The sequence below is a fragment of the Colletotrichum phormii genome (assembly GCF_030913505.1).
Source record: "Colletotrichum phormii strain CBS 102054 chromosome Unknown BDP81scaffold_4, whole genome shotgun sequence".
NCBI classification, from domain to species: Eukaryota; Fungi; Ascomycota; class Sordariomycetes; order Glomerellales; family Glomerellaceae; genus Colletotrichum; species Colletotrichum phormii.
Genome location: NW_026851446.1, coordinates 1682745 through 1710275, shown reverse-complemented (window position 1 = coordinate 1710275; position 27531 = coordinate 1682745). Strand labels below are relative to the sequence as shown.

The 27531-nt window shown below is 54.0% G+C and overlaps 9 protein-coding genes across 9 annotated transcripts; 5 read left to right on the top strand and 4 right to left on the bottom strand.

The window, feature by feature from the left end:
• The first annotated feature begins 4429 nt into the window (after nucleotides 1–4429).
• BDP81DRAFT_164645 (uncharacterized protein) lies at nucleotides 4430–7735 on the top strand. The gene is made up of 3 exons (XM_060582085.1): nucleotides 4430–6396; nucleotides 6445–7302; nucleotides 7405–7735. Exons 1-3 carry the CDS (start codon nucleotides 4557–4559, stop codon nucleotides 7506–7508), a joined length of 2802 nt encoding a protein of 933 aa, XP_060449122.1. The 5' UTR covers nucleotides 4430–4556; the 3' UTR covers nucleotides 7509–7735.
• A 51-nt stretch (nucleotides 7736–7786) lies between these two features.
• Nucleotides 7787–8559, bottom strand: BDP81DRAFT_420205 (uncharacterized protein). Its single transcript, XM_060589827.1, has 3 exons — nucleotides 8195–8559; nucleotides 8026–8100; nucleotides 7787–7952 (listed from the first exon to the last, which is right to left on the bottom strand). The coding sequence occupies exons 1-3, from the start codon at nucleotides 8348–8350 to the stop codon at nucleotides 7851–7853; spliced, it is 333 nt and encodes a 110-aa protein (XP_060449121.1). The 5' UTR covers nucleotides 8351–8559; the 3' UTR covers nucleotides 7787–7850.
• A 159-nt stretch (nucleotides 8560–8718) lies between these two features.
• Nucleotides 8719–9519, top strand: BDP81DRAFT_164598 (uncharacterized protein). Its single transcript, XM_060582084.1, has one exon. It carries the CDS (start codon nucleotides 8766–8768, stop codon nucleotides 9237–9239), a length of 474 nt encoding a protein of 157 aa, XP_060449120.1. The 5' UTR covers nucleotides 8719–8765; the 3' UTR covers nucleotides 9240–9519.
• A 280-nt stretch (nucleotides 9520–9799) lies between these two features.
• Nucleotides 9800–10727, top strand: BDP81DRAFT_446809 (S-adenosylmethionine-dependent methyltransferase; the record flags this gene model as incomplete). The annotated part of the gene is made up of 2 exons (XM_060592105.1): nucleotides 9800–9852; nucleotides 9956–10727. 2 exons carry the CDS (start codon nucleotides 9800–9802, stop codon nucleotides 10725–10727), a joined length of 825 nt encoding a protein of 274 aa, XP_060449119.1.
• Nucleotides 10728–11169: 442 nt separating this feature from the next.
• Nucleotides 11170–13435, bottom strand: BDP81DRAFT_311894 (armadillo-type protein; the record flags this gene model as incomplete). The annotated part of the gene is made up of 8 exons (XM_060583761.1): nucleotides 11170–11520; nucleotides 11574–11911; nucleotides 11960–12060; nucleotides 12112–12371; nucleotides 12424–12915; nucleotides 12968–13119; nucleotides 13173–13278; nucleotides 13370–13435. The coding sequence occupies 8 exons, from the start codon at nucleotides 13433–13435 to the stop codon at nucleotides 11170–11172; spliced, it is 1866 nt and encodes a 621-aa protein (XP_060449118.1).
• Nucleotides 13436–14956: 1521 nt separating this feature from the next.
• BDP81DRAFT_342745 (phenylalanyl-tRNA synthetase) lies at nucleotides 14957–17288 on the top strand. Its single transcript, XM_060586045.1, has 3 exons — nucleotides 14957–15165; nucleotides 15259–16992; nucleotides 17064–17288. Exons 1-3 carry the CDS (start codon nucleotides 15113–15115, stop codon nucleotides 17107–17109), a joined length of 1833 nt encoding a protein of 610 aa, XP_060449117.1. The 5' UTR covers nucleotides 14957–15112; the 3' UTR covers nucleotides 17110–17288.
• Nucleotides 17289–18466: 1178 nt separating this feature from the next.
• Nucleotides 18467–20914, bottom strand: BDP81DRAFT_458621 (protein-tyrosine phosphatase-like protein; the record flags this gene model as incomplete). The annotated part of the gene is made up of 2 exons (XM_060593436.1): nucleotides 18467–20803; nucleotides 20900–20914. The coding sequence occupies 2 exons, from the start codon at nucleotides 20912–20914 to the stop codon at nucleotides 18467–18469; spliced, it is 2352 nt and encodes a 783-aa protein (XP_060449116.1).
• A 1259-nt stretch (nucleotides 20915–22173) lies between these two features.
• Nucleotides 22174–23123, top strand: BDP81DRAFT_312461 (40S ribosomal protein S3; the record flags this gene model as incomplete). The annotated part of the gene is made up of 2 exons (XM_060583806.1): nucleotides 22174–22196; nucleotides 22364–23123. The coding sequence occupies 2 exons, from the start codon at nucleotides 22174–22176 to the stop codon at nucleotides 23121–23123; spliced, it is 783 nt and encodes a 260-aa protein (XP_060449115.1).
• A 1087-nt stretch (nucleotides 23124–24210) lies between these two features.
• Nucleotides 24211–25695, bottom strand: BDP81DRAFT_458619 (magnesium transporter NIPA-domain-containing protein; the record flags this gene model as incomplete). Its single annotated transcript, XM_060593435.1, has 6 exons — nucleotides 24211–24700; nucleotides 24760–25051; nucleotides 25105–25356; nucleotides 25412–25502; nucleotides 25588–25613; nucleotides 25674–25695. 6 exons carry the CDS (start codon nucleotides 25693–25695, stop codon nucleotides 24211–24213), a joined length of 1173 nt encoding a protein of 390 aa, XP_060449114.1.
• Nucleotides 25696–27531: the final 1836 nt, after the last annotated feature.

Below are 27531 nucleotides of genomic sequence, written 5' to 3'. Positions count from 1 at the left end.
GCGAGAAGCGGTTATCTTTCATTCGAAAACGTCCATTGGACCATGGCGTGAACTACACACGATTGGTATGCAAGCAAGCAAGGCTTAGGGCCATGGCGGTCCTTTGATTCTAGAACGTTACTTTCCTGCAGGAAACCAATACTTCGGCCGAAATCCCGGATCTATTGGACTCAGCCATGATGATGATTACTTGCATACCTTCACATCAGCCTTGCATGATGCATATGAGAAGAAGACAAGGTACCTTCGGCACTCCAAAGAATGCCGTTGAAACACAATAAGTTGTTGACGAAAAGGTCTACGGATACCATTGCTTTGCTTGTCACGACTCGCGCAGGGAGCAAAGCTTTACACCGAGAAACCATCCAAAGGCATTTTCCTCACCAACTAGAAAGCTGGCATTTCCTGGGACTATACGTATCCATACAGAGAATAATTACTAGCAGCCAAATCATTACTTGATCTGCTGACTCCCCAGGGATCATTAGCATAAAAGGTCAGTTGGCATTCCGGTGTCGTGTCATTGTGGATGGCGACGAGATCTGCGGTCCCAGCAGTCAGGCGTAGAACATGGTGTGGTGAACCTGGTGGAACCCCTCCCATCCTCCTGCTTGGCCCCCCCTTTCGTTTGTCTTAGGTGAGGTGAGCTGGAAAGAGTCCGAGCCATCCCTGATTCGGATAAGTCCAGTTGCGGAGAGAGAAAGAGAGGAAGAGAGAGATTCGGCTCCCACCGCCAAGAGAAAGAAGCCCGCCCTCTCCAGGGTTGGGGACCCCCCTTTTTCCTTGTCTTTTTCTCTCAGTACGACGGGGGCTATTAATAGACCACAACCACGCCAAACAAACTTTTTTGCAGAGGAGCTTGAAGGAAAGAGTCTCCCCTCTCTCCCCCCCACACCCCATTTTTGAACGAGACCCCTGCCGACATTGGATCGCTTGGCCGGCCGTCGGCATGCTTCCTCCCAGCCGTGTGAGAGTCTATGAACAACTGCCCAATATGATGGTCCAAAGGGCACTGCAGTTAGTGATATGGATGAAGACGACGGTATGAAGATGTGCTATTTTCTGCGTGGCCGTTTGATAATGTCCTCGTTTGACTCCCACTCAGGAATATGAAGTCCGAAGACGCGGGTCTTGGTCCGTTGCTCCAGAGCTACAAAGTAACTTTGTGGACTCTATTTCATCTACAGCAGAATGTCATTTCTCACGATTTAATCCAAATGACGCACCATGACTCACCCTCCGGTAGCTTCACTGCAAAAAGCACACGTGTTTGTAATTTGCCGTGAGCTGTACTCCGTACGGAGTATTCGTACCTACTTCTGTCAATGTGGAGAACCTTACGAATACTGAGCTTACTGTTAGCCCTGTCGTCTCTCCTCCCAGTAGGTTGACTAGTAGCTTCAACTTGCTCTGGATGCGTCTCCACCTAAGCTCTTAGACCCGAGACCTGTCTGTTTGCCGGAGCTCATTTGCTCGGCTGTAAAGATAGCATCTAGCTACGAGGTTAGTTCTGTTAGTTGCAGCAAAGAAGTACGATATCTCATGGCCACAGTATTTCCTGGTTATACCCTGAAAATAGCTCTGCGCGTCTAGAGGAAACATCCCATCGCCGATGATGCATAAAACGAGCCGGAGACTAGAACAACTGATAAGCATCTTGAGACGACCGAAAGACTGGAGCTTAGTTTCTTGCAAACACGGCTTAAGAAATGCCAAGCCGGATTAATCAATGTATGTGCCATGGCCTTTTCATGCTGCAGATATGCTTGTTGATATGATAATGATACCACCTCTGCGATATGGAGCTTATGAGCGTAAAGCTGTCCCATATTGAAGCGGGACACAGCATCGTGAGGTGGGGGAGGAGACCACACGGGCAAGCCTTCGCCGAGAATAAGGTGAGAGAGCTCCCCACTGCTCATTTGCAGTTAAAGTGCAGAGGGGAGCACATGAAGAGAGACCACCTTGGCACGCCGCACCTGGGAAGTTATGCCCACGAACAAGGTTCCGTTAGGGCTGAGCTGTCCGAGCTGCGCCTGTTCGGCGGGGATAAGGTAGGTGGTACTCACGTTGAATATTACATGGCTTCCAGGAAGAGTATTTCTAGATGCCCATCTCAAACTCTGTTGTTTGCTGTGAAATGTCGTCATTTCCCAGATTTCCAAAATTTTACGCCAAAGCAAGTTGAATCTGTCCCAAATACCAAGATATCGACGAGGGTTCGCATTACCTCCTGACTTGTTTTGAGATGGAGAACGGCCTCAAGGGTAGACGTGAGTGAGTGCTCAATGCTGTTGGGAATGCGTCGTAGCCCAATGCCTGGGTGCAAAGCCTAGGATTTGGCAACCCTCTCTGCCCCTTCCCCTCTGCACTGCACTGCACCGCTCAGCTCGGGCAACATACGGATAATGGGTGGTCCGCTTTCCCCGTCTACGCGTGCTGTTCGGGGCTGGGTGTCAGCCGCAGGGCCGCAGTGTTGTTGCGTGGTCGGTGATTTTTGACAACGGGGATGCAGGCCAAGGGCCGACTAGTCTGGGCTGGGTTTGGCCTGCTTCGTGCAGGGTGGCAGCAGCTCTCCCGCACTACCGAGTGGCCAAGAAGGTGACTGAAGACGAACGAGGATCTTGCTGCTGAACAGTGTAGGGTCGTCGTTGCTGATGGGAGATGAATGAGCTCGTGGTTAGAATTCGGATGAAGACTTGGGTAAAATTGGCGCCCAGCAATCTTTGAGTCTATTACGTCCGTCCAGTCTTGAGTTGGATTTTCGAAAAAGATCTGATGTTAGGAATGCCCGAGCCAGTGCCATCATCCCATTAATGTTCGGATACATCGCTGGTGCTGACAGATGGCAAGCATTGGCTAGCCTTGAACTTGGCTTGCTTGCCGCGAGCTCCGGACAGAAATAATGCATGTAAGTAAGCTCAGAGCCGGGGCGAGGAAGACGTAGGATCTTGAGTCGTTTCTTTGACCGTTTCTCTCAAGGCTTCCTACGAATGTTGAAGTCCCCCATCCGACAAGCTCGTTTCGTGAGGCATTATCTCGTGTCCGTAGCCCTTCCCCAGGCGGGGAGAAGAAGGTCGACCGGCGAAAAGGCAATTGATCAGCCCTATCCTGGCGTGGGATCCTAACACGACACCATTCGCCTCTCCTCAGTCTGACTACGCCCCCTCTTCCACATTCCGCCCAATTTCATCGGGTTGAATTGATTTTACCGTTGACATCCACAACTGACCATTGAGCAACCCGCAACTCTCGCCCGTTATCGATTCGTTATTCTACCGCTCATCGTTTGTCTTTGCCATCCCAGCGCTTGGCTTTCGAGGCCCTATCTTTGGGTTGCCGATGACAAGACCTCGAACGACGACCCCTGACGACGCGGATCGAAACCAGCCTGTGTTTCACCAAACGGCCCCAGATCCCTCCCCCGCAGCAGCTGTAGCGTGTCGCTCATCGTCCCCCACGAGTGTCGAGCCTTAACCGCTGTTCGTCTGAAGAGAGGTAACCCCAGCCAGTAACAGAGGCAGCCGGAGGAGAGACCCGGCAGAAAGACACGACGGAGGAGACAGCGAATCCCTCTAACCCTCTTCTGCAGCTATTCGTCTTTGGCCTGCGATTGCTGGTCGAGAATGGGATAGCGTTGCACACCAGACAGACAGACAGACAGACAGACAGACAGACAGACAGCCTCCATCAAAGCAGCCATCGGCAGCACCCTAGCATCAAGCCATCAGCGAATCCAGCTCTCCCTCCAGCTCGCGAGGAGTATCCGTACGGCGACCTGGGTTGACTTGTGCACAGCCCCAAGGAAGCCCCTCCAAGGAACCCAGACCTAGACGGGAGACCCAGTCAGCCAGCGCGGCATCCGCTTCTGCAGGTTGGGTAGCCAATCCGAACCAATCCATCTGTTCTTCTGCCTGTTGCTCTGGTGGTGGTGCTTCCTTTGGCGGGCACCTGCACACGTAGGTTAGATTGAACTTGGGTGAGAAGTGGACAGACAGGGTCTTGCAGACGCAGAACCGCAGGCGCAGGCGCAGGCGCGCAAAAAATAGGAACAGGGACCAGCAGGACGGGCTGATCAATCTCTCGTCTTGCCATCCTCTTGCTTCCCTTTCTTGCTTGCCGCTGGTTGCTAGCTGTCATTGCTTCTGCCACTGCATCTCGACCTTGCACATCGACGGACAGACAAGATTCGAGCCGACATTTGACTGAGCCAAGCTGAGTTGAAGCGAACGAAGCCTGTCCCGCTACGTTGCTGCGTACCCCCGGAAGCAAGCAAGCAAAGCTGCGCGTTCGGTCCACCATCCGGTCTTGTGTATCTGTCTGTCTCTGCTTTCTCTCATTTTCAGTCAGTTCAGTCAGTCAGTCAACCCACGGGCTGTGCCGTTTTGGCATAGGACGATCGATCTGCTTGCTCCCTTTTACCCGCAGTGTTCAGTGGAGGGCAAGCGTCCCAAACAAGCAACAAGGGACAAAAAAAAAAGAGACCTACCAATAAACCAAAAAAAGAAGCCAGGTTGGACTGCGGCGGCTGCGCACAACGACATCACAGTGTTATAATGCCGGCCTTCGGTCGCATTGGAAGGCACCACAACCGCTCGCAGCAAGCACTTGTTGATCCGAGCGGAGAGGTTGCTGCTGGATCGGGTTCAGGCTCAGGCTCAGGTTCAGGTTCAGGTTCAGGTTCAGGTTCAGCGATATCACATCCCGCGCCTGGTCCTGCGCCGCCTTCCGGCCCTGCTGGTGCCGCCGGTGTTCCTTCCTCCTCATCTCACTCTCACTCCTCCCTCGCTCCTGCCTTGAGCGCAGGCACTGGCACTGGCACAACCACGACCAACAACGCCGCCGGCGCTAATAGTCTCAATCAAATTACCCCCCATTCAGCCTCGTCGACCGCCTTCAGCTCCAGCGAATCCTTTGACATCCACCCAAACCAGCTGGCTGCTCATCAACAACATCAGCTCCAACAGCAGCAGCAACAGCAACAACTCCTTCAACAACAACACCAGCTACAGCAACAAGGGCAGCAAGGGCCATCTCCACTGCAGCAGCCCCACGATTACCATCCTCCTGCCTCGACCTCGCGCAACTCCCTCCTATTGCAGCACCACAATCCACCCATAGCTGACTTGCGCCAGAGGAGTCAGCAGGATTACACCGACTCCGTCTCCCGCTCCCAGTCACAGCGCTACCCGCCCGGCGTGGCCCCCTACTCCAACAACGCCAAACCCGGCGCTGCATCTAGCTCCGTCGACAACCTCAGAACTTCCGTCAACAGCACCTCATCTGCTCCTCAAGCAACGTCGCCTCTTCCGCAACAGCAACCCGCGCCTGTCCCCGAAAAGCGATCCGCACGAAAGCTGCTCAGGAACATTTTGGGCGGATCGGGCCGCGATCATCACAACACCCCGCCCCCCCAACCTACCCCGCCAAGTTCCTACGATAACACCGGTGGTCTTGCTCGCCGACCGTCCAAAAGAGTGAGCAACCCACCACCTGCAAGAATTACTTTGTCCCAGCAGCCGTCCCAGCAGTCCTTGGACCAGCAACCTGCCGACTGGCCACTTTCGGCACCTCATCAACAACCCTCCCCCTTACAGGGCGTCGGCGAGACCGAGGATCACCACTTTGCACAAGACCCTAACAGAGACCCTCGTCTACAGAACCCCGATTCCAATCGCAACTCCATTCGCTACGTCCCGACCGACTTCGACAATACCCCCTACGAAGAAGCCGACTACGGAGATTGCCAGCCACAGCAGATCCCGACCTTGCAGGAACAGCACCAACACGGTCAGCAGCCTGCTTACGACCCCTCACAGCAGCAGTACCAGAAACAATACTCCAACCAGCAGCCTGGTCAGTACCAAACTGGACCACCCACGATCTACACTAGTCACTTGGGTGCCGGTTCGCATCAGAATCCCGAGACTATTTCCCAGCTGTCGCATGAATCACCCGTCACTGATTCAGACGCTCTGTCGGCAAACGTACATTCCAACCAAACCTCCCCCGCAGTGAGGTACGCTGTACAAACCACAGACAGCCCGCTGCCTCCCACACTCCCCCCTGCACAGCAAGGAGGACCTCAAACCCAGCAGCAGCCGCACCAGCAGAACATGACTCCTCCCTCTGGCGGCCCTCCCCCGAGTAGACGATCCCAAGAGACAGAGAAGGCATTGCGCAGTCAGGTCGACGCATCTGCAGGCCCTCCTCCAGGTTATAGACAGAATCAGATCATGCCTCCTACCACTGGCAGCGCCAACGCTGCCTTCCGGCCTGGCGGTGCTGCAGACTCTCGCCAATTCGAAGGCGCCACCGGAGAGCAAGGCCGGAACAGCCCACAGCCCTCCAACCCCGATCGCGACGGCGCAGATCCCGACAAATTCAAGGAGCTTCGTAAGCAGTACATGAGTGCTATGCTAGAAGTGTACTGACAAATCCTAGTAACTAAGTATAAGAATGTTAAGCGGTTGTACTTTGACGGCAAGACACAGATCGACAACCTCAACTCTCAAATTGAGGTCCTTCAAAATGCAGTTGCCAACCAGCGAATGTCACAGTCACGGACTGCCCTCGACGACAGCGAGTACATAACAAGATTTAACCGTCTGAATGGTGCTATCAACAACCTTTCGTTCAATATCAGAAAGGACTGGCGTACAGTACCGCAATGGTTGGACATGTTCGTCAGCATTGATGCGCTCAAGACCGGCAAGCAGGAGATGACAGCCGTTGGTCGTGCTGTCATTACGAGGTGGATTGTAGAAGAGATCTTCCAGAAGTGCTTCCACCCCGGCCTCGACATGGACCTCAGCCGGCAGCTGAAGGAGATCGAGCTCAACATCCGCCGTTTCTCGTACACGATGAGCAGCCAGGAAGAGTTCGATGCCTTGACAAATAAGGTCGTGAGCTGGCGAATGGCCACCTTGGAGGGTCTGCAGAGAGTTCTGAACTCCCCAGAGAGTGCAGACAGCAGGGCGAACTTCACCCAGATGTGTACAACGAAACTCACGGCGACACTTTTCCAGTACATGACAACCCCTGCGCCACTTGGAGTTGACGGCAGCGCATCCATGATTGTCGAGTTGGCAGTAGGTATCGCAGCCAACCTGCCGCTAGAGAGCAGAGATGTTGCCATCAACTATCCCTTGCCGGGAGACCCGATTCAACTTAACATCATGGAAGTCGAGAAGACGCCGCTTCCACCTCTGGAGATTCAGAAAGCCGAGGGGGAACCAGAGGCTGAAGAAGGCGACAAGGACAAGAGTGGCAAGAACCAGCGGGCGGACAAGACCAAGAGCGGTATGTTCACAAATATACTCAGCGGTGGACCGCAGGCCGGCCGCAAGGGCAGCACTGCGTCGTCAATCGTTGGCACAAGTACTGATACCGCCCTTCCTTCAGCTATTCCCCCCAAGGACAACAGCACGGTGCGACTCGCGGGCTTCCCAGTAGTGGAAGTTCGGGGTCGCCAGGTTCTTGTCAAGGCGACTGTTTGGGCACTTTGAAAGTAATTCGGTTGAGCCAAGGTTCAGGTGATATGCTCCGGTGACTTTGCAGCAGTCCACGTAGAGGGGCAGGATTTCCAGTCGAATTTGCTGCGTTAAGAGCGTGGAAGGAGGTCCATATGGGTTGGAGGACCTCAGCCGGAAGGAAGGGGACAGGAGTCAACCATCAACAATGCGGATGGAAAGGGGCGGAACTCATGACTGAAGAAGATTCACATTCATACCAGGAGGAAAACTTGGATGCCTGCTCTCTATTCAAAACAGAGAGCCTAGATAGTCTCCAGGGTACCTTCACAAGTTGTTTGCTTTCTTGCCGTTTCTCAAAACCATTCCGTTCCTGATTCACGACCTCGTGCTGCCAAGATAGCCACAACGCACCTCGGGTTTGCGGCTCGAATCCCCCTTTGGCTCGATCAGGACACACGATGCGCCGTCGAAGGGGCACTGCGGGTTGATGTCAGCTCTTGCGACTGAAGATACTGTCACATCCGTGATTTTCCAGGAGGGTGTTACTGACTCTATTGTAGTCCGCCGGGCAGACTTGGGCATCTCGTCCCGTCAAGTTGCATTTGTTGCTCATCTGTGTACAAGTCTAGTACAAACCAACGTCAGCCCAAAGATAAGGTTGAAATGGGAAGATTCAATCGACGTTATGTTGCTCCGCGATTGCTTTCAAAACGACTTACACCTCTGGTCCTGGTCTCTTCTTGGCCTGGCGTCTGTCGCGCTGCGAGATGAATTTGGCGGCGGTCGTTGTGGTGTGCCGGGGCGACGGCGCCGCTCGCGCTGAAGGCTACGAGAAGGAAGAGGGCGAAGCTGAGGAGGAGGTGGGAGTTGTACATGGTTGCTCTTGTTTTCACGAGAAGCAAGTAGCCTTGGACCGTGGAAAAGGTGTGGCAGCTGGGTTTACGTTGCGGTTCTGACTCTGATCGATGGATGGCAGAAGTCCGTGAGGAGGTTTGGATTATTGATTATCGTACGCGTGATTAAAGCGAGCGTCGAGGCCTGGACTTTTACTGATTTTTATTTATTTTAAAAAGGACTCCAAGAGCTGGCGATAGCCACAGAGGAGGGGAGAACGAGTGGATGGAGAGAAGGGGCGTCGGGTTTGACGATGTGCGCTGTGTCTGTGTATATGAGCGAACCTCACGACACCAGACGAAACGTCACCTTTCCTTCCTCCCCCTCCCTTCCTCTCCCCTTCCCCAAGCCCCTCCTCTCTGTCAGCAGCGCGCGGTCGTGCTCTCTACACATTGGATGAATGAGACGAAAAAGTATCACAGCAAACACCACATGTGTGGCGATGCTTCTCCTGTACGGGCGAGCAACATCGGAAGGTGGTCACCAGGCACACGGGTTCCGTGTAACACAGACCTACCTCTTTCTAACTCTCCTTCAGTCATCATCGCCTACAGCAGTGCATTGTTTTATCTAACCTTTGATCTCTACATGCGTACATATCCATCTTACCCCCTTGGCGCACGTGGTACCATTTTGTCCTCCAAACGGTTTTGCATTCTGCTTCTTGCTGTAAAAGTGCCTGTGGTAAGGAAGGGAGGAGAAGGAGAGGCTCGTGTGGGTGCAGTAGCTTGTCTGGTGTACCTTATACCCCGTATGCTTCTTTGCACCGCACCAACCAATTCGGAAACGTCAATGCTCTCTCTGTATCCTATCTTCGTGACTGTACCTTACTCTCTGCTGTATTACCGCCCCTCGCATTGGATGATCTGATCCTCAGGAAAGAAGGGATAGGTAGAGCTACCTGTAGTAAATAAATACACTGTGATAGGCAGTGCTACTTGACTATTCATCCATCTCAAATACAAATCAGTCATACCCCCCTCTCATCAGATTCTACCCCGCAAGTGCGCTCATAACGTCTTTGGATTTGGGTTTTACTACTCCCAAATCCACCCAACCAACCAATGTTGAGCTGAGCTGCCAGATGCGAGAACCTTTGACCCTACCGTAACTTTTACCGATCAACCCCTCCATTGCCAGGGCAAGGATCCCCGGCACCTCGAGCAGAATACCTTGGAGGACAAGGAAGTGGGGGGTCCCGCCACCAGCGAAAAGACACCTCACCGCCTTCTACTCTGGGTCGAAAACGGCACAACACCCCGCCAAACTTCTTTCGCGATGGCATCAAATTCGGATCCAAACGTCACGTTGAAGTATAGACGAACATTGTCGTTTTCCCGGCACAAAGACTCCACTTTTATATAGATACTACACTACGCTTCGGAGTCCGGCCCTGACCTCACCTCACCTTACTACACCACCAACCCAAAATGGCATCCACCCCAGCACACCTGGAGCCCTCCAAGCTCGGAACAAAAGAATAGTTCGTCACTCAACACTCTTTATTCCCCCCCGCGCGCTACCAAAGAATCATACCCTCTCCCCATCATACAGACCACCAAACTAACAGCAAAACCACAAAACAGCTGGGCCACCCTCTACACAACCGAACTCACAAACAATGCCCAGAACCCAGAAGACCGCGGCACAGTCTGGTTCGACGACTCGGACGCCGAGTCCAAACTCCTAACCTACCTCGAAGACCTCACAGAGTCCGCCCCCTTCGACCACTCCCTCCGCCAAGCCGACGCCACCTACCTCGACCTCGGCTGCGGCAACGGCTCCCTCCTCTTCGCCCTCCGCGACGAAGGCTGGGCCGGCCGCGCCCTGGGCGTCGATTACGCCCCGCAGAGCGTTGAGCTCGCGCGCCGGATCGCGGCGCAGAGACAGCAAGATTCCACTGCTACCAAGGAAGACGAGGACATGTCGGACGCGCCGCCCGCCGGGGTGGAAGACGACGAGGCGGACGCCAGAGAGCCAGAGTTTGAAGAGTGGGATGTCCTAAACGGAATTTGGGAAACCGTGCTCAACGGACCCCAAAAAGACGGATGGGACGTTGTCCTCGACAAGGGTACCTTTGACGCAATCTGCCTCAGCGACGAAAAGGACGCGCAGGGCCGGCGCATCTGCGAGGGATACAGGGGCCGCGCGCTCCGCCTCGTCAAGCCCGGCGGCCTGCTCCTCATCACGAGCTGCAACTGGACAGAGGAGGAGCTCAGGAAATGGTTCGAGAGCCCTTCTAACGAGGGAGATGCGGGCAAGTTTGTTGCTGTGGGCAAGGTGGACTACCCTAGCTTCACCTTTGGCGGAGCCAAGGGCCAGACCATTAGCAGCTTGTGCTTCCAGAGGCAGGCGTAGCTAGAGCATCATGCGACGATGAGTTAGACGAATAACAAGACCTTCAAGATACCCCACACAAGATCGTTAGTCACGGCGGCACTAGATAACATTCTTCGTTATTGCATCTCGTGTCTCTTCTGACGGCTGCTGGTGTATCATACAATGTGTTTCTTTAATGGGGGAATGTCAGGCAACGTCACCTACGCTCAACCACACGCGTTCTCTATTGCGCCCCATCTATGGGTGCTTCCGTGTCCCCGGAGACGTCTCTCCTCACGTCAACCGCCAGTGAAAACTTCGCCTCTCTCTTTCTAGTTAGTCTTCTTTTTTTCTGTAAAGCCCTGACAGGCGAACCGGAGTAGCACCCAACACCGTGTAGCGTTTGGTCGAAGCATGCAAGGTAAGAGTCTTGGGATGGTCCTGATAAAAAGATTGGGAATTGCTTCATTACGTCTCTCATCTATGGTGATGTATTCATAGGCTCGCCAGAAGGTCCAGACACTTGGTTCGCAGACGTTGTCGCAAAGTACCGCACGTCGACGTCGTCATCCTTCTGCAGCTTCTCGAGCTTAGGGATGACGCGTGTCTGGATCAGCTCCATGCCTCTGGGAGACGCGGTGAAGGCGCCGCCCTCCTTCTCAAGGGAATAAATCGTACCCTCTTCGGGCAAACGGCGAAGGACGTCAATCAGAACGCCATATGTTTTGGCGACGTTGAAGCGAATGTTGGGGATCTCATCGTCGACGAGCTTGTCCAACATGGGCAGGATCTTGTCAGCAATGACATCAAGGCTCACAACCGAAGCAAGGGTCTGCAATCATTAGCATTTCTGGCCTAACAGCAGATGCGAAATACATGACTTACGGTGATGGCAAAGGCGGTTGTCATTCGGTAGAGGTAATTGGGGTGGTTGCCCATGGCCATGACCTTGGGAATGATCGCCTCACTCGCCCATTCGACTCCAAAGACCTCGGTGAGCTTCTTCAGGTTGTGTGTCGCCGCCTCACGGATTGAGAAGACGGTATCGCCCAGCCAGCTCATACAGAGATTGCTCAGCTTCTCATCGAAGAACTTAACTCCGAGCTGGCTGGCAAGGAGGGGAATGTACTCGATGATGGCCAGTCTCACACGCCACTGCTTGTCCTCGGCAAGCTGCACAATGGCGGGCAAAAGAGACTGGGAGAGCAAGTCAATTCCGATGACTACAAAACAGTTAGTAAGATGCTTTTATCCATGGAAGTTGCACATACCCTGGTTGACCAGCTCAAGCTTGGAAATGATGTGGAGGCGAACTTCGGGGAATTCATCCTTCAGCATTTGCAAGAACATGGGCAGAAGGTGGTCGATAGTTCTGTGGCAAGTTAGTCACTTGTGACGAGACTGCAGCGGTTATGGAACCTACTCTTGCTTTCCCAAGATGGGCGCAAGGCCGCTGATCTGAGTACCGAGAGCAGCTCTGACATGCTGGGACGTGTCGGAAACGAGATCCTCCACGCTGCTCATGATGTCATTCAGGAGGACAGTCCGGTCAACCAGAGCACAGAATCCAGGTATTTGTCCAGCAATCGCGGTCCGGACTTCTGCCTCGTTATCCTTGAGGAGCTTAACGAAAGACGGCACCAGATCCCTTGAGACGACCTCCTCATCAACAGCCTTGGAAATCTGTTCGCGTATTAGCGTGGCTCTCCATACGAGCGTATCGATTCCTGCCAACCTTCTCAAATCTGTCCGCGATCATGTACCGAACCCTCCAGCTCTTGTCCTCGATCAGGTTTCGCAGAGAAGTGAGGAGAACGCCGTGACTCGACTGCTGCTCCTTGGGCACGACCTCGGCGATGGAAATGAGGATCTCGACGGTAAGTAAGCGGACGCTGTCCTGATCATCCTGGGCGAGGTGCTGGAAAAGGGGTATCATCTCTTCAACAACAATAGCGGCCGGCATCTCCTTGACGAACTTTGCCAGGTTAGTGGCTGCTTGGCGTCTGACCATGGGTGTCTCATCGTGGACAAGCTGTCCAAACTGCTTTCGGAGGTCTTCTTGAATGCCCGGGGACACCTTCTTGTAGGGCGATGTGTAGAGACCGCAGCCAGACACCTTGGAGGTGAACCAGTCTGCTTTTGAAAGTCGGATGGTCAAGGGGATGAAGTATTCTTCGACTTGCTGGGAGGACAGCTCCTCGCAGATCTTGTTGAGAGACTCGACGGCCTGTTTTGATTAGGCGACATGACTTGCGGGTGGAGCAGGGGGCGATAGCTACCTTGTCCCGCACGACGGGCTCCTCGATGGCAGCGAGGTTCTCGAGGGGGGAGAGGAGGACATGACCCCATTGGGCGCCTCCGACGTACTCGATGAAGTTGCCCAGCTCGCCGCTGAGAGCGACTAGCACCTCATCCTCGTCCTCGACGGACTCTGATTGAAAGTTAAGATATTGGCTCACAGGGGGATGGATGCGCAAGACATACCGTCGAGGAAGGGAATCAATTCCTCACGCGTGCGCTCGGCGCCCAGGGCGAGGGCGATGGTGGAGAGGCGGTGGATGGCATTGAGGCGTAGGAGGACATCGTCGTGCTGGATCGCAAAAGGTTAGCAATGTGTTGTGCGCTGGCGGGTGAAGGCTGACGTCGGGGGTGGGCTGGAATAGGCAGAGTCACCGCCATACCTTGAGCTCGTCGATGAGGACGGCGATGGGGTAGAGCTCGTCCTGGGTATTCGGCGCGTCTGCCATGGCGAGCGAGGTTGCGCAGGCGCGTTTATCGATGGGAGGGTCGGTTGATGTTCAGGAGAGTCGACGTCGTGGTTGTGAGCGATCGGAGTGGATCGCGTGCGGGTGATGCAATGGGTTGGTTGAGGGCGAGCGACGGTCGTTGTGGGATTGGGGGGGCTCTAAAATCTGAGACGACGCAACCGGGATAGTGGTATGGCAGATATTATCAGGAGGTTGCGGACATGCAGACCATGCCAACGATCCGACGTCAGGTTGGCGAAAGGTACAGCTAGTTGTCGTGGTGAGGTTCGTATGGCAGTAAGGTAGTGGAGGAGAAGCGTGGTCGGGTGTTGATTTGAGATAGATAGTGGGAAGCACGAGGCATGGGAAGGGAAGTTTGACGTGCTGTTTCTGAGGTCGACTTTCGCTTCTGCTCCTCCTGGTCCTGTCCCACCCTACCAGAAATGGGCTACCTTACCGCACCTAAATTATCAGCTGTGGTGGCCACCTCAGTCGTTAGGAGATGGGCAACAGCATTTCCAGGCGCCTACGAGAGCCTGTATCTGTGACCGCCTTAGGCAAGGTGTAGCAGAGGGAAGGTACGTACCCGGAACTTCTTGGTGGTGGATGTCGTAAGGCAGGGGTGCAGGAGGAGGTGCTCTTTCTCTGTGGTGAGGGGCTGCCTGCTTGCTGCTTGCTGCTGCATCTTAACAGCTGAAGAGCGGATTTGCAGTAGGTACTGACGTATCCCTCGTGCCCTCTTCTACGTACCCAACTTCCTCACGTCTCTTTGGAACTTGTGCGTCCTCTGTCGCCAATTCCATCAGCACCATAGCACTATTCAAACAGCTAATCTAAGGCATCTAACCTTTCAAGTCCGGCTTCATTCCTTTTTGGCCTGCTGAGATGTTCCCCGGGTGACCAGCCGAGGAGGGGTCATTCGGCATGCAGCTAAGCTACCCTCACCTTACCTAGGTACGCACCGCCTCACGTTCATGGAGGGGGGAGGCTATGGGACAGCTACTTCATATTTTATTTTATTCCGAATCTGAGTGTTTGGGCAGGCATGGCTGTGGTTACTGAGATCCAGCGCTTACTGCACTGCCAAAACCTCGACCAGCAAGTACCTATTCGCCTTGGGTAGCTACGAGCTGTCAGTGAGGTAGGTACCTGTCAAACCTTCCCGTCACGAACAAACAGCTCAGGTGTCGATGGCATGTCCCTTCCACCTTCCAGCAGCGGCGAAACATCTCGTAGCTGGAATGTGCGCACGGCTGGGTGCACTGGCCGCCAGCTGTCGTTGGGCCTGCACCGAAGAGGCATATGGGTGATTTTATGGCTTCCATTTCTCCTGCTGCCCGTCCCGGTTTCGGCTGGCACGGACCACCCTCTGACATCGGACCCTGGAAAATTGAGCAGCCGAGTGCGACCGCTGCTTTTGCTGCCCCTCAACCCCGCAGCCCCTCCAATGGGTGCGATGAAGTCGAAATGACTCCCACCGACCTCTAAAAGCAGCAACTTCATCCCGCCCCGGCGAACCTTCCATGCGTGCATGCAGTTGCTTCACCTCCGAGTGTCCCCAAAATTTCTGTGACTCAAGGCCATATTGGAGACGGAAATTAACCATTGCTTGAATCCTCTCCTGCCCCTGACGATAGCCGGACCTCTGTATCCTCGAGAGACTCGCCAATCCTCACCATGCCTACCATATCCGTCAATAAGTACGATTTGTACAAGGCCCTGGGCCAAAAGTGAGTTGCGCCGTCCTGGCACCGCCCGCCCCGATCTACACATTTCGACCCCGCCATCCCCAGACTCCCTTTTGCTGAACGTCACCCGCACAGCTTCACCACCCAAGAGTTTGAAGACCTCTGCTTCGAATTCGGTATCGAGCTCGACGAGGACACCGAGAATGACGACCGACCGATTGTCAATGGCGTGCAGGAGCCGCCCCAGCTGAAGATCGAGATCCCCGCCAACCGATACGATATGCTGTGCTTCGAGGGTATCGCGCTCATGCTCAACATCTTCAGGGAGAAGGTCGCCGCACCCAACTACAAGGTTGTAGAGCCCAAGAACCCCGAAGCCTCCGTCATCACCGTTGCTCAGGACACGAGCAAGATTCGACCCCTCGTCGCTGGTGCCATTCTCAGAAACATCAAGTTCACCCAGGAGAGCTACGACTCCTTCATCGGCCTCCAGGACAAGCTGCACATGAACTTGGCGAGACAAAGAACATTGGTGGCTATCGGAACCCACGATCTTGACACGATAGAAGGTCCCTTCACATACGAGGCTCTGCCGGCCAAGGATATCAAGTTCAAGCCCCTGAACCAGACCAAGGAGATGAACGGCGAGGAGCTGATGCAGTTCTACGAGAGTGACAAGCATCTCGGCAGGTACCTGCACATCATCAAGGACTCTCCCGTCTACCCTGTCATCTACGACAAGAACCGAGTAGTCTGCTCGCTACCACCCATCATCAACGGCGACCACTCCAAGATCACCGTCAACACCAAGAATGTCTTCATCGAGATGACAGCGACGGACGCCACCAAGCTCGATATTGTCTGCGACATGATGGTCACAATGTTCTCGCAATACTGCTCCGAGCCCTTCACCGTCGAGCCCGTAAAGATCGTTTCCGAGCACAACGGCGCATCAAGAACGACACCAACCCTCGCCCCCCGCACAATCGATGTCGAGATTGACTACCTCAACGCCTGCACTGGCCTCAGTGAAACCCCCGAGAAGATGTGCCAGCTCCTTAACAAGATGGCCTACATCGCCAAGCCCTCCGACAAGGACAGCAACCTCCTCAGCGTCTCAATTCCCGTCACCCGTGCCGATGTGCTCCACCAATGCGACGTTATGGAGGATCTGGCCATCTGCTACGGCTACAACAATCTCCCTAGATCTTCTCCCAACAAGAGCGCTACCATTGGAGCGCCTCTCATGATCAACAAGCTCGCCGATATTGTGCGGACAGAGGCCGCCATGTCTGGCTGGAGCGAAGTTATGCCTCTGATTCTGTGCAGCCACGACGAGAACTTCGGCTGGCTGAACCGCAAGGACGACGGCAAGACTGCTGTCAAGCTTGCCAACCCCAAGACCGCCGAGTACCAGGTTGTGCGGACATCCCTGGTCCCTGGTCTTCTCAAGACCATTCGCGAGAATAAGAAGCACAGCGTCCCCATCAAGATCTTCGAGTCAGCCGACGTCGTTTTCAAGGACGAGTCTCTGGAGCGCAAGGCTCGCAACGAGCGCCACTTCGCTGCTGCCTGGTACGGTAAGACTAGCGGCTTTGAGGTTGTTCACGGTCTTCTCGACCGCGTCCTCTTGATGCTCCGTACAGCTTTCCTCACCCATGAGGAGGGTCTGACGGCAGGCAAGAGCGTCGACTTCAAGGTCGTCGGGAACCCCAGCAAGACTGACGGCTACTGGATCGAGGAGATTGATGAGCCCACCTTCTTCGCTGGTCACGCGGCCGCCATCTACCTGCGTTTGGGTGGCAAGGAGGCGCGCATCGGCGAGTTCGGCATCTTGCACCCTACCGTGTTGGAGAAGTTTGACTTGAGGTATGATCAACCCACCCCTTCCCCTTTTCTGAACCCGAATCTAGACCATCAGATACTAACCTACGCGACAGATACCCTGTGAGCACCCTTGAGATCAACCTTGAGGTCTTCTTGTAGTGATGAAGCATGATGGGATATGGACATGACGAATGGCTACGGACAGTTTTCTAAAACCGTGAAAAAAGGCTTCGCTAGACGCAAGGCGGTCGGATATAGACTATGTTCTTTACACTAGGCGAGCCAAGGCAGATGAAGCAATTGACACCAAAGAATAAAAAAAGATTAAACAAAAAAAAGAAACTGTCGCAACCTCGTTACTGCGTACAGGGTCTGCGCTGCGTACACTTACGACGACCTCTTCACGCGGGCACTCCATGGCACATGGTACATTATCACGGGAACGAGGAGTAGCTTCAGGCTGATTAGAATTATGGAATCAAGAGTACACAGGAGTTCGAAAATCCAAGTGGATCTATATGACGGACCCCCAAGCCTCTCCATCTCCCTCCCATCTCTCGTCTCTCTGCGCGTGAATTCCATCCACGCAAACTTTTCTCTTGCCCTTCCGAACCGCGTTGCTGCTGTATCAACGAACCCATTTCATCCCCATATCCCGTTTTGGACCCTTTCCCAGTCTTGGACGCAAAAAGTTTGTCTTCAACCACATCTCTTGGACGCCGAAAAGCAGAGCGAGGAGGAAACGAATTGCTGGGTATCCAGCATGACGAAGGTCGAGAAAAAAAGGGGCGAAAGCGTCAAAAAGAAGAAAAAAAGTCGTAGTACTTGTACAAAACTCCGGCTCGCTATCATGAAAAGCCGTAAATCAGTCATTTCCCTCCGAGGAAAACGTGTTTGACTTGCATTTGCTGAGAGACCCCATTTCTTTCGTGCCCTTCGTATCGTGAGATGAAAATGCAGCAAGTCCATGCCAAACTCCTGAAATGTCGAACTAGGAAGTCTTGTGCGGCTAGTGGCTGGAGATCACAGATCCGCCGTATTCGGCAGACAGATCCTCCATGCTTGAGTCCACCAAAGATCCGCCATTCTCAGCGGAAAAGTCCTCCGTGCTCGAGTTCACCAAAATGAAGTTGCTGTTATCGGCGACATCCTCCGTCGAGACACGGCCAAGAGAATGAATCAAGAACGTGTCGGAACTGGCGTCGATGTCGGCTGACGCATCTCCATTGACACAGACGCCATCGTCGTCGCGGGTGATACCGTCAGCACAAGCATCTCCATCAGGCATGTCCTCGGCCAAGCCATCGGTCAAGTTTGACCAATCTCTACTAAGGGTGGCGACGTTGGCGACGGCCCTGGTACCCCATTCCCAGACCGTTGAATCGCCCCAGTTGCTAAGTGTATAAGTCGAGTCAGCCCAATTCTCCTGGTAGTAGAGCTCGGCGTCGAGTTTCATTGTAGCGCTATTCACCTCGACGGTGTAAGGCGCTTCGTGCATTCGTTCGAACATGACGCCCTATGTCATCTCCCTGAGCTCTTGCTCGCTGCGGCTTGTAACCCTCGAGGTGGAGGCAGGGCTGGCGCTGCGTCCGGCCAGATTGTTGAGCATCCCACTGACGTTTTTGCCAATATTTAAGCCCGCGATTCCATCCCTTACTGCGCTGAAGGTATTGGAGTTCTCAGCCGACACACTGCGACGCAGAACCGGAGCCTGTCGCTCTTGATAATCAGGCGTCAACGTGGTGTGCGTGTTCTCCACACCTCCCATAACCGACTGGCTGGTAGGGAGAGACGGCGGCTTGAGACTTGCGGCGGAATGGGGCGGGGTTCCAGGCTGGCTATTCGCATAAGAATCCTCCGTGGTTGGGTGCAATTCGTTCATGGCCGTAGCTCTGTTGGCTGCAGCGGTCGCCACGGCGTTGAGGTGTGAGTTCATCTCTTCGTCAGTCCGGTTGAAGAGTTGGTGCCACCAGCGGATGTTGCTCATGTCAGGCACTATGATGCGGCTACGGCCCTTGACATACTCATCAAAGGTCGGATCATAGTCCTTGTTGGTGAACTCTGGCTTGCGGGACAAGAAATAGTCCCAGACCGAAGAAGTGCGCTCAGAGGCACGAGCCTCGTGTCTCTGCTTCTCGGAGTTGTAGAGGAAGGTGCCATACTGACAGGAGTAGAGATGGTAGATAAGCCGGCGAAGGAATCTCTCGTTGAACTCAAACTTGGTCGGGTTCTGGCGGAGAAGCTGATAGACGCAGTCCACAAATTGGTGGAACACAGGGCTGACCATCTTAGGAACAGTAGCCTCATCTTTGGCGACTTTTCCGGTAGAGCCTTCGGTGATGGCATCGAGTTCGGCCTTGTCTTCCTTGCTGGGGTTAAATAGCTGCCTCGCACCAGTGAAGACGTTCTGGAAAGCATCTGCGCGGCCATCATTTTCTCCGGGCTGAATGGTTGAGCCTGCCATCGAGTCGTTCTGGACCTTGAAGTTGTCCTCGTGGTTCAAGTGGCCACATCGAAGCCTAAACATATGGCCAAAGGCAAGCCAGTCCTTCTCGACGAGGACAATGAAACCCTCAATAGTTCGGAAGAAAGGGTCCAGCATGATCTGAGCAAGAGCGCTAAGCTGACTGGTTCGGTCCCAGCCATCGGAGCAGTGAATGAGGACGTGTGACTGCTTCAGCCATACTTGCTTGGCGACGATATCAGCTCCATTCAAAACAGCTTGCGTGTGTTTCAGCCAGTTGGTGGCAGCCAGGGCATTCTGATCAGGGGACAGAGGAGACAGGTCGGCATCCTTGAGACAAAGCATGACGCTCTCCAACGACTTCCTCATCACATGGATGTTCTCGATGTTCATGAAGGCTTTCTTGGCACCTGGGTAGCGGTCCATAGGCTCGGAACCCATTCCTCCAATCTGATTGACCATAGCATTCACAGTAGGTCTGGCGTCGACAATCATGTTGGCTTGTTGGGCACCGTAGATGAGGCGTTTGCCGTTTTCATCAAACATCTTGGGCTCATCGTCTGCGGCAACCTGCTCAGAGAGCTCTCCATCCGTGGATGACTTTTCAGAGATATCTGACTGGCTCAGGCGGGGAGGTTGGTCTTGATCAATGCTGCTTCGGGGCATGATAGGTGCAAATGAAGCTAATACCAGCTTCTCGTCTTGCACATTGTTCTTCCTAGTGATGCCTGAAAGAGGCTGCGAGCTGCGGGTAATAGTGCAGTTATTGTCTGCGTGAATGTAACTCAGGGCCGGGATTCTGTGTCTAGAACGATACTCCTTGGCGTATTTCAAAACGTTGTCTGAGATGCAAGAAGGAACCACCAGAACGGCAGGATAAGTGTCGCAGAAAGTAAAGTCCTTGTTGATGTTGGTGATTCTCCATCCCTTGTCCAATGACTTCTCGCTGATGCCCTGACGCCGGAACTCGGCTTTGGGATCGTAGATGCTCCAGCCATTGATCTGTCGCTCAGCCTTGGAGGGTTTGTGACTGAAAGCAAAGAGCCTCTCGATGGTGCCCAGCTTGCAAGTTCTGAGCTTCACAAACTCAAAGACGTCTCGAGCAACATTGTTGTCTTCAAAATTGAATGTGACAAAGATGAAGTCGCGACAGCGGATGCGGATAGAGCTGTGTATGCCATGGGTTGGAGGCATGAGTCGGAGTATGCACTGCGATAGAATGGGATAGGTGATCCATGATTCTCGAGGTTTCGGAGGAGGTTGATCGGTCTGGTTGGTGGTCTGGTTCTTGGGAGGAGGTGGCGCGCAGAAGACGAGGTGGAAATCGGTCAAGCGCAAGGTGCCGACCGAGGTGAGTCCTCCGTTGATGCACTGGACGTTTTCGACTACCTGTATTTTTTAAAACACACCATGGTCAGCCTTTCCCATTTCATGTAATTTTGCGCAAGAAAAAAAAATAGTCAGTAGAAAGGGCGAATGGCTTACCTTCCTGGCCTCCATGATGAAGTGCAATGTGGAAGATGATGCTTCTTTGAGCTACTGGAGCATGGCCGCGCGCAAATGCGGAAGGCCCGGGACGTAAGTGTTTGTAGGTGAATAAGTTCACTGGAAGAAGAGCAGCAGAAAAGCTGCGCAACTTCAGTGAGGGTAGTGAGGTTGAATAGGGAAAAGAAGAGACCAAAGAAGCCCAATGCAACCACACGATGTTGGAGGTCGGAGGGTTGGGCTGGGTAAGGTTTGGAGGCAAGGTCAGGTAGCGTGGGGAGGGACGGTTGCAGTTGTCAGGTCGGAGGTCGGCTGTCTGGGGTTGATTTTGTTACTGCGCAGTCGCAAAGAGCAGGAGCAGCAGGAAGGGGAGGAACGGCTGATCCACACCATCTACCTGGTCCCTTAGCTTAGCGCGGGGCTGAGAGCAGAGAGCCGACGTCACGGTTTGCAGAGTCAGTGCTTGATGGCCCTCTTCCAGACCAGCAAACTTGCGTGATATACGGATACTCCGTACCTTAGCCTTTTCGCAAAGGAATTTGGATTCTGGTAGGATTATAGAATACCTAGCGAATACCATCTGATGAGTATCATGTCAAGTCCATCTGCTGAGGGCACCACCAGCAGGCAAGGCAGCAAAATATTTGGTAATGAATCGCAGTTTGGTCTGGATTCCAAGCATCAAAATGTCACCCACCGACGCTCTCAGCTCCCCTGTGACCGTCACTGTCATGGCCAGCACGCTGCAAGCCTGCAACCCAACAGGGGACCTCCAAATTCCCACGACTCTGGTCCCCACCAAGCCGAAGCTGGCCCCTTGAAACCCCACTACCGGCCGACGGAGCTCTCTCTCCCGATGTCCCGATGATCAGCCAGCCAGCTGGTTCTGTCCAGCACGTGCAAAGCACTCGAATAGGGTACGTATCGATGTTGATGACCAGACGGGAGGGGGAAATGCACTTTACGCCTGACAGGTCATCACAGCTGGCAAGTGAGGTGGGGTCCACTGGCGCGTCCCGATAAGAACGCAGCACAGACCACAAAAGACCAAAGGCTTCCCCTTATCGCCCGCTTCTCTAGGGCACACAGAATTTGCTCAATTTTTGCAGCGCAAAATCGATCCCGGGGCACTGACGATTGGGCAAAGTGTGGACTACTCGAACAACCTCACTTCTCAACCTTCCGCCCCTCCGCCGAACGAAACCGTCGACACTCAAACAATTCGTCCAACTATCCCCCCCCCTTTCGAAAAACCCGGGCACACGAAAGTCAAGATGGCTGTTCCAGGCACTCAGATGTAAGAATTGTCCTTCCTCTGTTGTCAATGCAACAATTCCTCGAGACCCCCCCCCGCCCGTCACCAAATTTCGCCAATCTCGAATTTCCGAAATGCTTGAAGCAGAAAAGAAAAAGATGAATATTTGGAGGAACAGTCTTTACTGACAATTCGTCTTTTCCATATAGCTCCAAGCGCAGAAAGTTCGTCGCCGATGGCGTCTTCTACGCTGAGCTCAACGAGTTCTTCCAGCGCGAGCTGGCCGAGGAGGGCTACTCCGGCGTCGAGGTCCGCGTCACCCCCACGGTAACCGACATCATCATCCGCGCCACCCACACCCAGGAGGTTCTCGGCGAGCAGGGCCGCCGCATCCGCGAGCTCACCTCGCTCATCCAGAAGCGCTTCAAGTTCCCCGAGAACTCCGTCTCCCTCTACGCCGCAAAGGTCCAGAACCGCGGTCTCTCCGCCGTCGCTCAGTGCGAGTCCCTCCGCTACAAGCTCCTCAACGGTCTCGCCGTCCGCCGCGCCTGCTACGGTGTCCTCCGCTTCATCATGGAGTCCGGCGCCAAGGGCTGCGAGGTCGTCGTCTCCGGCAAGCTTCGCGCCGCCCGCGCCAAGTCCATGAAGTTCACCGACGGCTTCATGATCCACTCTGGTCAGCCCGCCAAGGACTTCATCGACCACGCCACCCGCCACGTCCTCCTCCGCCAGGGTGTTCTCGGCATCAAGGTCAAGATCATGCGCGGCTCCGACCCTGAGGGCAAGGCCGGCCCCCAGAAGACCCTTCCCGACGCCGTCTCCATCCTCGAGCCCAAGGAGGAGCAGTCCGTCGTCCAGCCCATGTCCCAGGACTACGGCGCTAAGGCCGCCCAGGCCCAGGCCGCCGCTGAGGCGCAACAAGCGGAGCAGCAGCCCGAGGCTGGCGAGGAGGCCGAGGCTCAGTCGTAGGAGACTGCCCAGCCGCAGGTTTCTTCTGTCGAGCAGGCTGACTCTTCCAGCCCCGCCGGATGGTAAAAAAAAAGGGACTGGAAAGCTGTTCAGCGCGAAAGGGGGATTTTTCGAGTCTGCTTTTTTTTGTCGCACGCTTCTGTCTCTAGTTCATCCTAGTTTTCTTCCAATACCAGACTAGGGGAATACAAAAAACGGGGTGTTTCGCGCGAAAAAAGAACCAGCAAAAAAGGGAGGACGGGGGTGGAATAACTACTCAGGCGTCTTGATCAACATTCGCATCACTCTGCGAAAGGGAATTCGGATAGTTGCGACTGGCTTGTAATGGTAGAACAAACCATGAAATGAGCAACGAAATCATTCAACAGTAATCTGCAGTCCACTATGTGATGTCATCTATAAACGACTGGTCTCGAAGGGAGGTGAATACTACCAACTACAGGCTACTGTCATGTTGTGTATCAAAGCAGTCCAATCCGCTGCTACTTGTCAATCCTGTCACTATGCTACTACCTGATGGCGGTTTATAGTCGGTCCATGATGCTCAATTCGCGAGGCTCTAGGCCTCGGCCTCGGCCTACGTCTATGGTTTTTGAAATGCTTTGGACAGTGAACAGAAGATGCCAGTCTCCAGGCGGACCAGGGTATGCCTCTCTCTCACACACACATACACCTCTCCCCCATTCGCCTTGCCCTTAATCGTACAACAAGAGGTGCTTTCCGCACGCCCAGTATCCCATTGGAAACCCCGATAAACGCCCCCAAATAGTGATCCTTCCCGTTGCCCAGTGAATACTCCTCGTGCCGTGGCAGATGTGAAATAGTGCAGGGAAAAGCTCGATTCTGGTTTCCCTAGGTGCTTTCCCCTCCCTCACTCGGGGCGCGCGCCTTGTTCCGTGGGTCTTTGCCTCTTTCATGAATCCGATCATGTCGTGGAAAACTTCTCAGTCATTTGACTTTCGCGAAAATGTACAATGCTGCCCCCCCCATTCGGGCCCCTGGTAAGAAATGCTTCGAAGAAAAAAGACAATCACCGCCTCGGCGTTGGCCGATAACTAGAAAACAGACGGTTCATCCTCCAGGTTCCTCATCTGTCGGACCTCTGATTCTGAAGCTCAATTGTCTCATTGTGTGTTTTCGAGTGGCCGTTGGCGTTCCCGTTGGCTCTGCGGTGGTCATTCTCGTCGTCGCTTTCGTCGGCCAGGTCGGTGAGACCGAACTCAGCACCAGCTTCCTCGTCGTAGGCCCTCATCAGCCCCGTTGTATCTCCATGGCGGCTGCCAATGCTCATCCGGTGGGGATCTCCACTCCGGCGTGCCTGCATACTCAAACGAGTCTGGATTGTAGAGATCATGTCCGTGCCGGTAGCATCATCGCCGCCGCGGCCTGCAACGTACTTGTGTCCGTTCGGGTCCGATCTTGACAGATTCAACAGGTAGACGCCGGTAAAGGTGACCAGGAAACCGCAGAGAAGGGATATCGTGTTGACCGTGTCGGTAGTGTTGAAACCGCCGAAAAGGATGAAGGAGGCGCATAGGGTCATGGTCGTGAAGGTTACGTAGTAGAGAGGGTTGACACTACATGGTCCCCTATTAGCGCCATTTGGCAATCACAGATTTGGCGTTCTTTGACTTACATGTTGGTGGGAAACTGAGCAAGAGCCTTATTAAAGTAGTTCATCTGCGTCAGGATGCAAACGGTGGTGAGGATCATGAAAACATAAGTCGAAGGGTGGCTGAACTGATTGTTTCCGGCGAAAGTGAGCTTGAGGGCGATTCCAAAGGCCTTGACAGACATGACCGAAACTGATCCAACCGTTGAGCAAATGGAGAGGTAAATAATCGGGTTCTTCTTTCCGTGGAGCGGCGCGACTCTGTAAATCATGACGACTGCAAAGACGGTAACAGTGAAGGCGTATAACAAAAAGCCTGACAAAGGGGTTATTTCTTGGTCGCATTATTGTACATAATTGTAGACATACCTGGCTGAATGGCGTAGTGCAGGATCTGGTCAACAGTCTGGATATCTTCATCTGGAGGCGCATGTAGCACGATAATGACGGCGCCGATTAGACAGATTGCACTGCCCAGACGACCCAGAACTCCAAGCTCTTCCTTGAGGAAGTATGAACCCAGAACAGCACCGATCAGGACAGAGAGGGCTCCGAGAGGCGTGACGAGAATGGCAGGCGCGAATGCATAGGCAGCGAAATTGCAGATTTCGCCGACAACCACTACGCACGTGTTAGCGGCTTCGTCACCTTCAGTTGAGGTCTAATGCAGACTCACAAGTTGAAATACCAGCCCACCAGACTGGGCTCTTGAGGTATACAAATCCGTCGCCCTCGAAACCATGACGTTCTTCTGCTTGCATGAGACCCTACAGTTGAGGATTAGCTCCCGTACATTGTAAGGTCAATTGTAACTAGTGCCGAGGGCAACTCTGGCGATCAGGAATCGCGGACCTTTTTCGTAACCACGAAACTGATACCTGTGAGGCGAGTATTGTCAGCGATGTAGCCTACGAAAAACTGTGGAAGGAAATGCATACCAATGGCTAAACTCGATGCCATGGCGAGGCCTAGGCCAATGTATCTGCGCGGGTGGTCTGTCAGCGATTTCGGGTTCCAAGGCCAGGTGGACGTATGGGCAGGGTCTGGAGGGCGACCCAAAGGCCGGCCGAGTCGCAAACGTACTTCTCGTCCAACATCATCTTGCCAAAAAATGAGCGCGTCGACTGCGACGGACAGCAAAAAGAGCGTCGGTTGTGATTAGAGTTGTGCGCCGAGGCAAATGCGGTCGCTGTAGAGTGTCGTGTCCCGTGAAGGGGAGCTTGCGAGGCTCGCGCCGGGCGAGGTAGAGAGAGATTTGGAGTGGTAACGTCGAACCTCGTCAGCAGCGACACATGGAAATCCGGGAGCCGGGGGACTCTAGGTGGTCGGGGAGTCGCAGTTGAGGGAGGGGTGTTGGGCAGTCGTGATGGGATCGTGGGCGTTCGTCGTGGAGTCGAGGGAGTCGTCGTGGTCTTGGTGTCACTGAGAGGTGTGTCGGGGCCGGGGATGGTTGGCTGGCGCAAATGGAAAGCCGAAAGGGGAGGGAGAGTGTTTCGTGGGATTTTGCAGATAAAACTGTGAGAGCGGTACGTAGCGTGACAGGTTCGGAGACAGCAGTGAGATGGATCAGGTACCTCTCGAGGGTTCTCGAGGTGCGGCAATACCTTAAGGCGAGGCGATGCAGAAGGCAAGCAAGGTATTGGCGGTAACGGAATGGCAAGGTACCTTTTGCTGCGTCGGTCGATAGGTACGTCAGGTATCCGTACGGAGTAGTGTAGATAGGTACCTTTTCTTAGGTAAGGCAAGTAAAGTAAGGTGGTGGGAAGACTGAGGTGCAGGAAGAATGTGGTCTTGTCTGACTTCGCAGTGGGTAGGTGCGTGTCGAGGAATGCCAACCAGCCAGATAGGGACAGGTTTGAGTTTCAGAGGCCCCTGGGAAGGGTTGAAGAGGTGCCCTGCAGCGAGATGCGAAGCAGGTCAGGTCACCTAGGTATCTGATCCATACTTTGTACAGAGTGTTTGGCATTTCTATGCTCCCAATGTCCATGTCCATGGAGGTAGGTAGGCATCTCCTGCTTGGCAAACCTGGACAGGTAAATTGGAGCGTACGCGTTCTTCATGATAGCGCACTTTCCCTTCTTTTTTCCTTGTGCTATTCAGCTGGGATCTTGTGGTTGTGGACTTGTGGTGGCTCGAATAGACGGACAGCTAAGGTAGTGTTGGTACCTATCGAGAGGTACCTGTGAACATATGTACAAACTCAAAAGGTGACCTTGTCCCTAAAAATACCAGACGGGCCTGTGCGAAAGGACAGGAACGAACTTGGCCGCGGACGCCAGACTTGTTGAATGCGGGTGGGGTTACTGACCTTACACGGTACGGTACCTCAGATAGGTACCTGTGGACTGCTCAAGGCAAGAGGGTCGAGGGGCTGAGGCCGGCCGGAGGGGGGGCCACTGCCGCTAGAGGAACTTGGGAAGGGCCAGGCCAAGCTGTCCATTTTGGACCTGGCAGTGGGCACGCCGCACGCCCTAGAGGCCCGGGGGAGCATCGAAAAGTTCCTGTCATCACCAAACGCTCAGCCTGGTGGGTTTGGCCCGACTTGGTTTGGTCTAGTTCTGAACAAACCACGAACGATGTTGTACAAACATGCCTTGGACTGATACGATATGCAGCGATTCAGGCCAGTGGCCAACACTTGAATCTTATACACCTTGGGCACACCAGCACAACCAGAAGCCTTGGACGGATGTCAGACGGAAATCCAGAGAGGATGGAACAGGCTTCGCATGCGATTTTGGACGGAAGGCGATTTCCTGACAGGGACGCCAAGGCTTGGTTGCTTCTTCGTCCGTA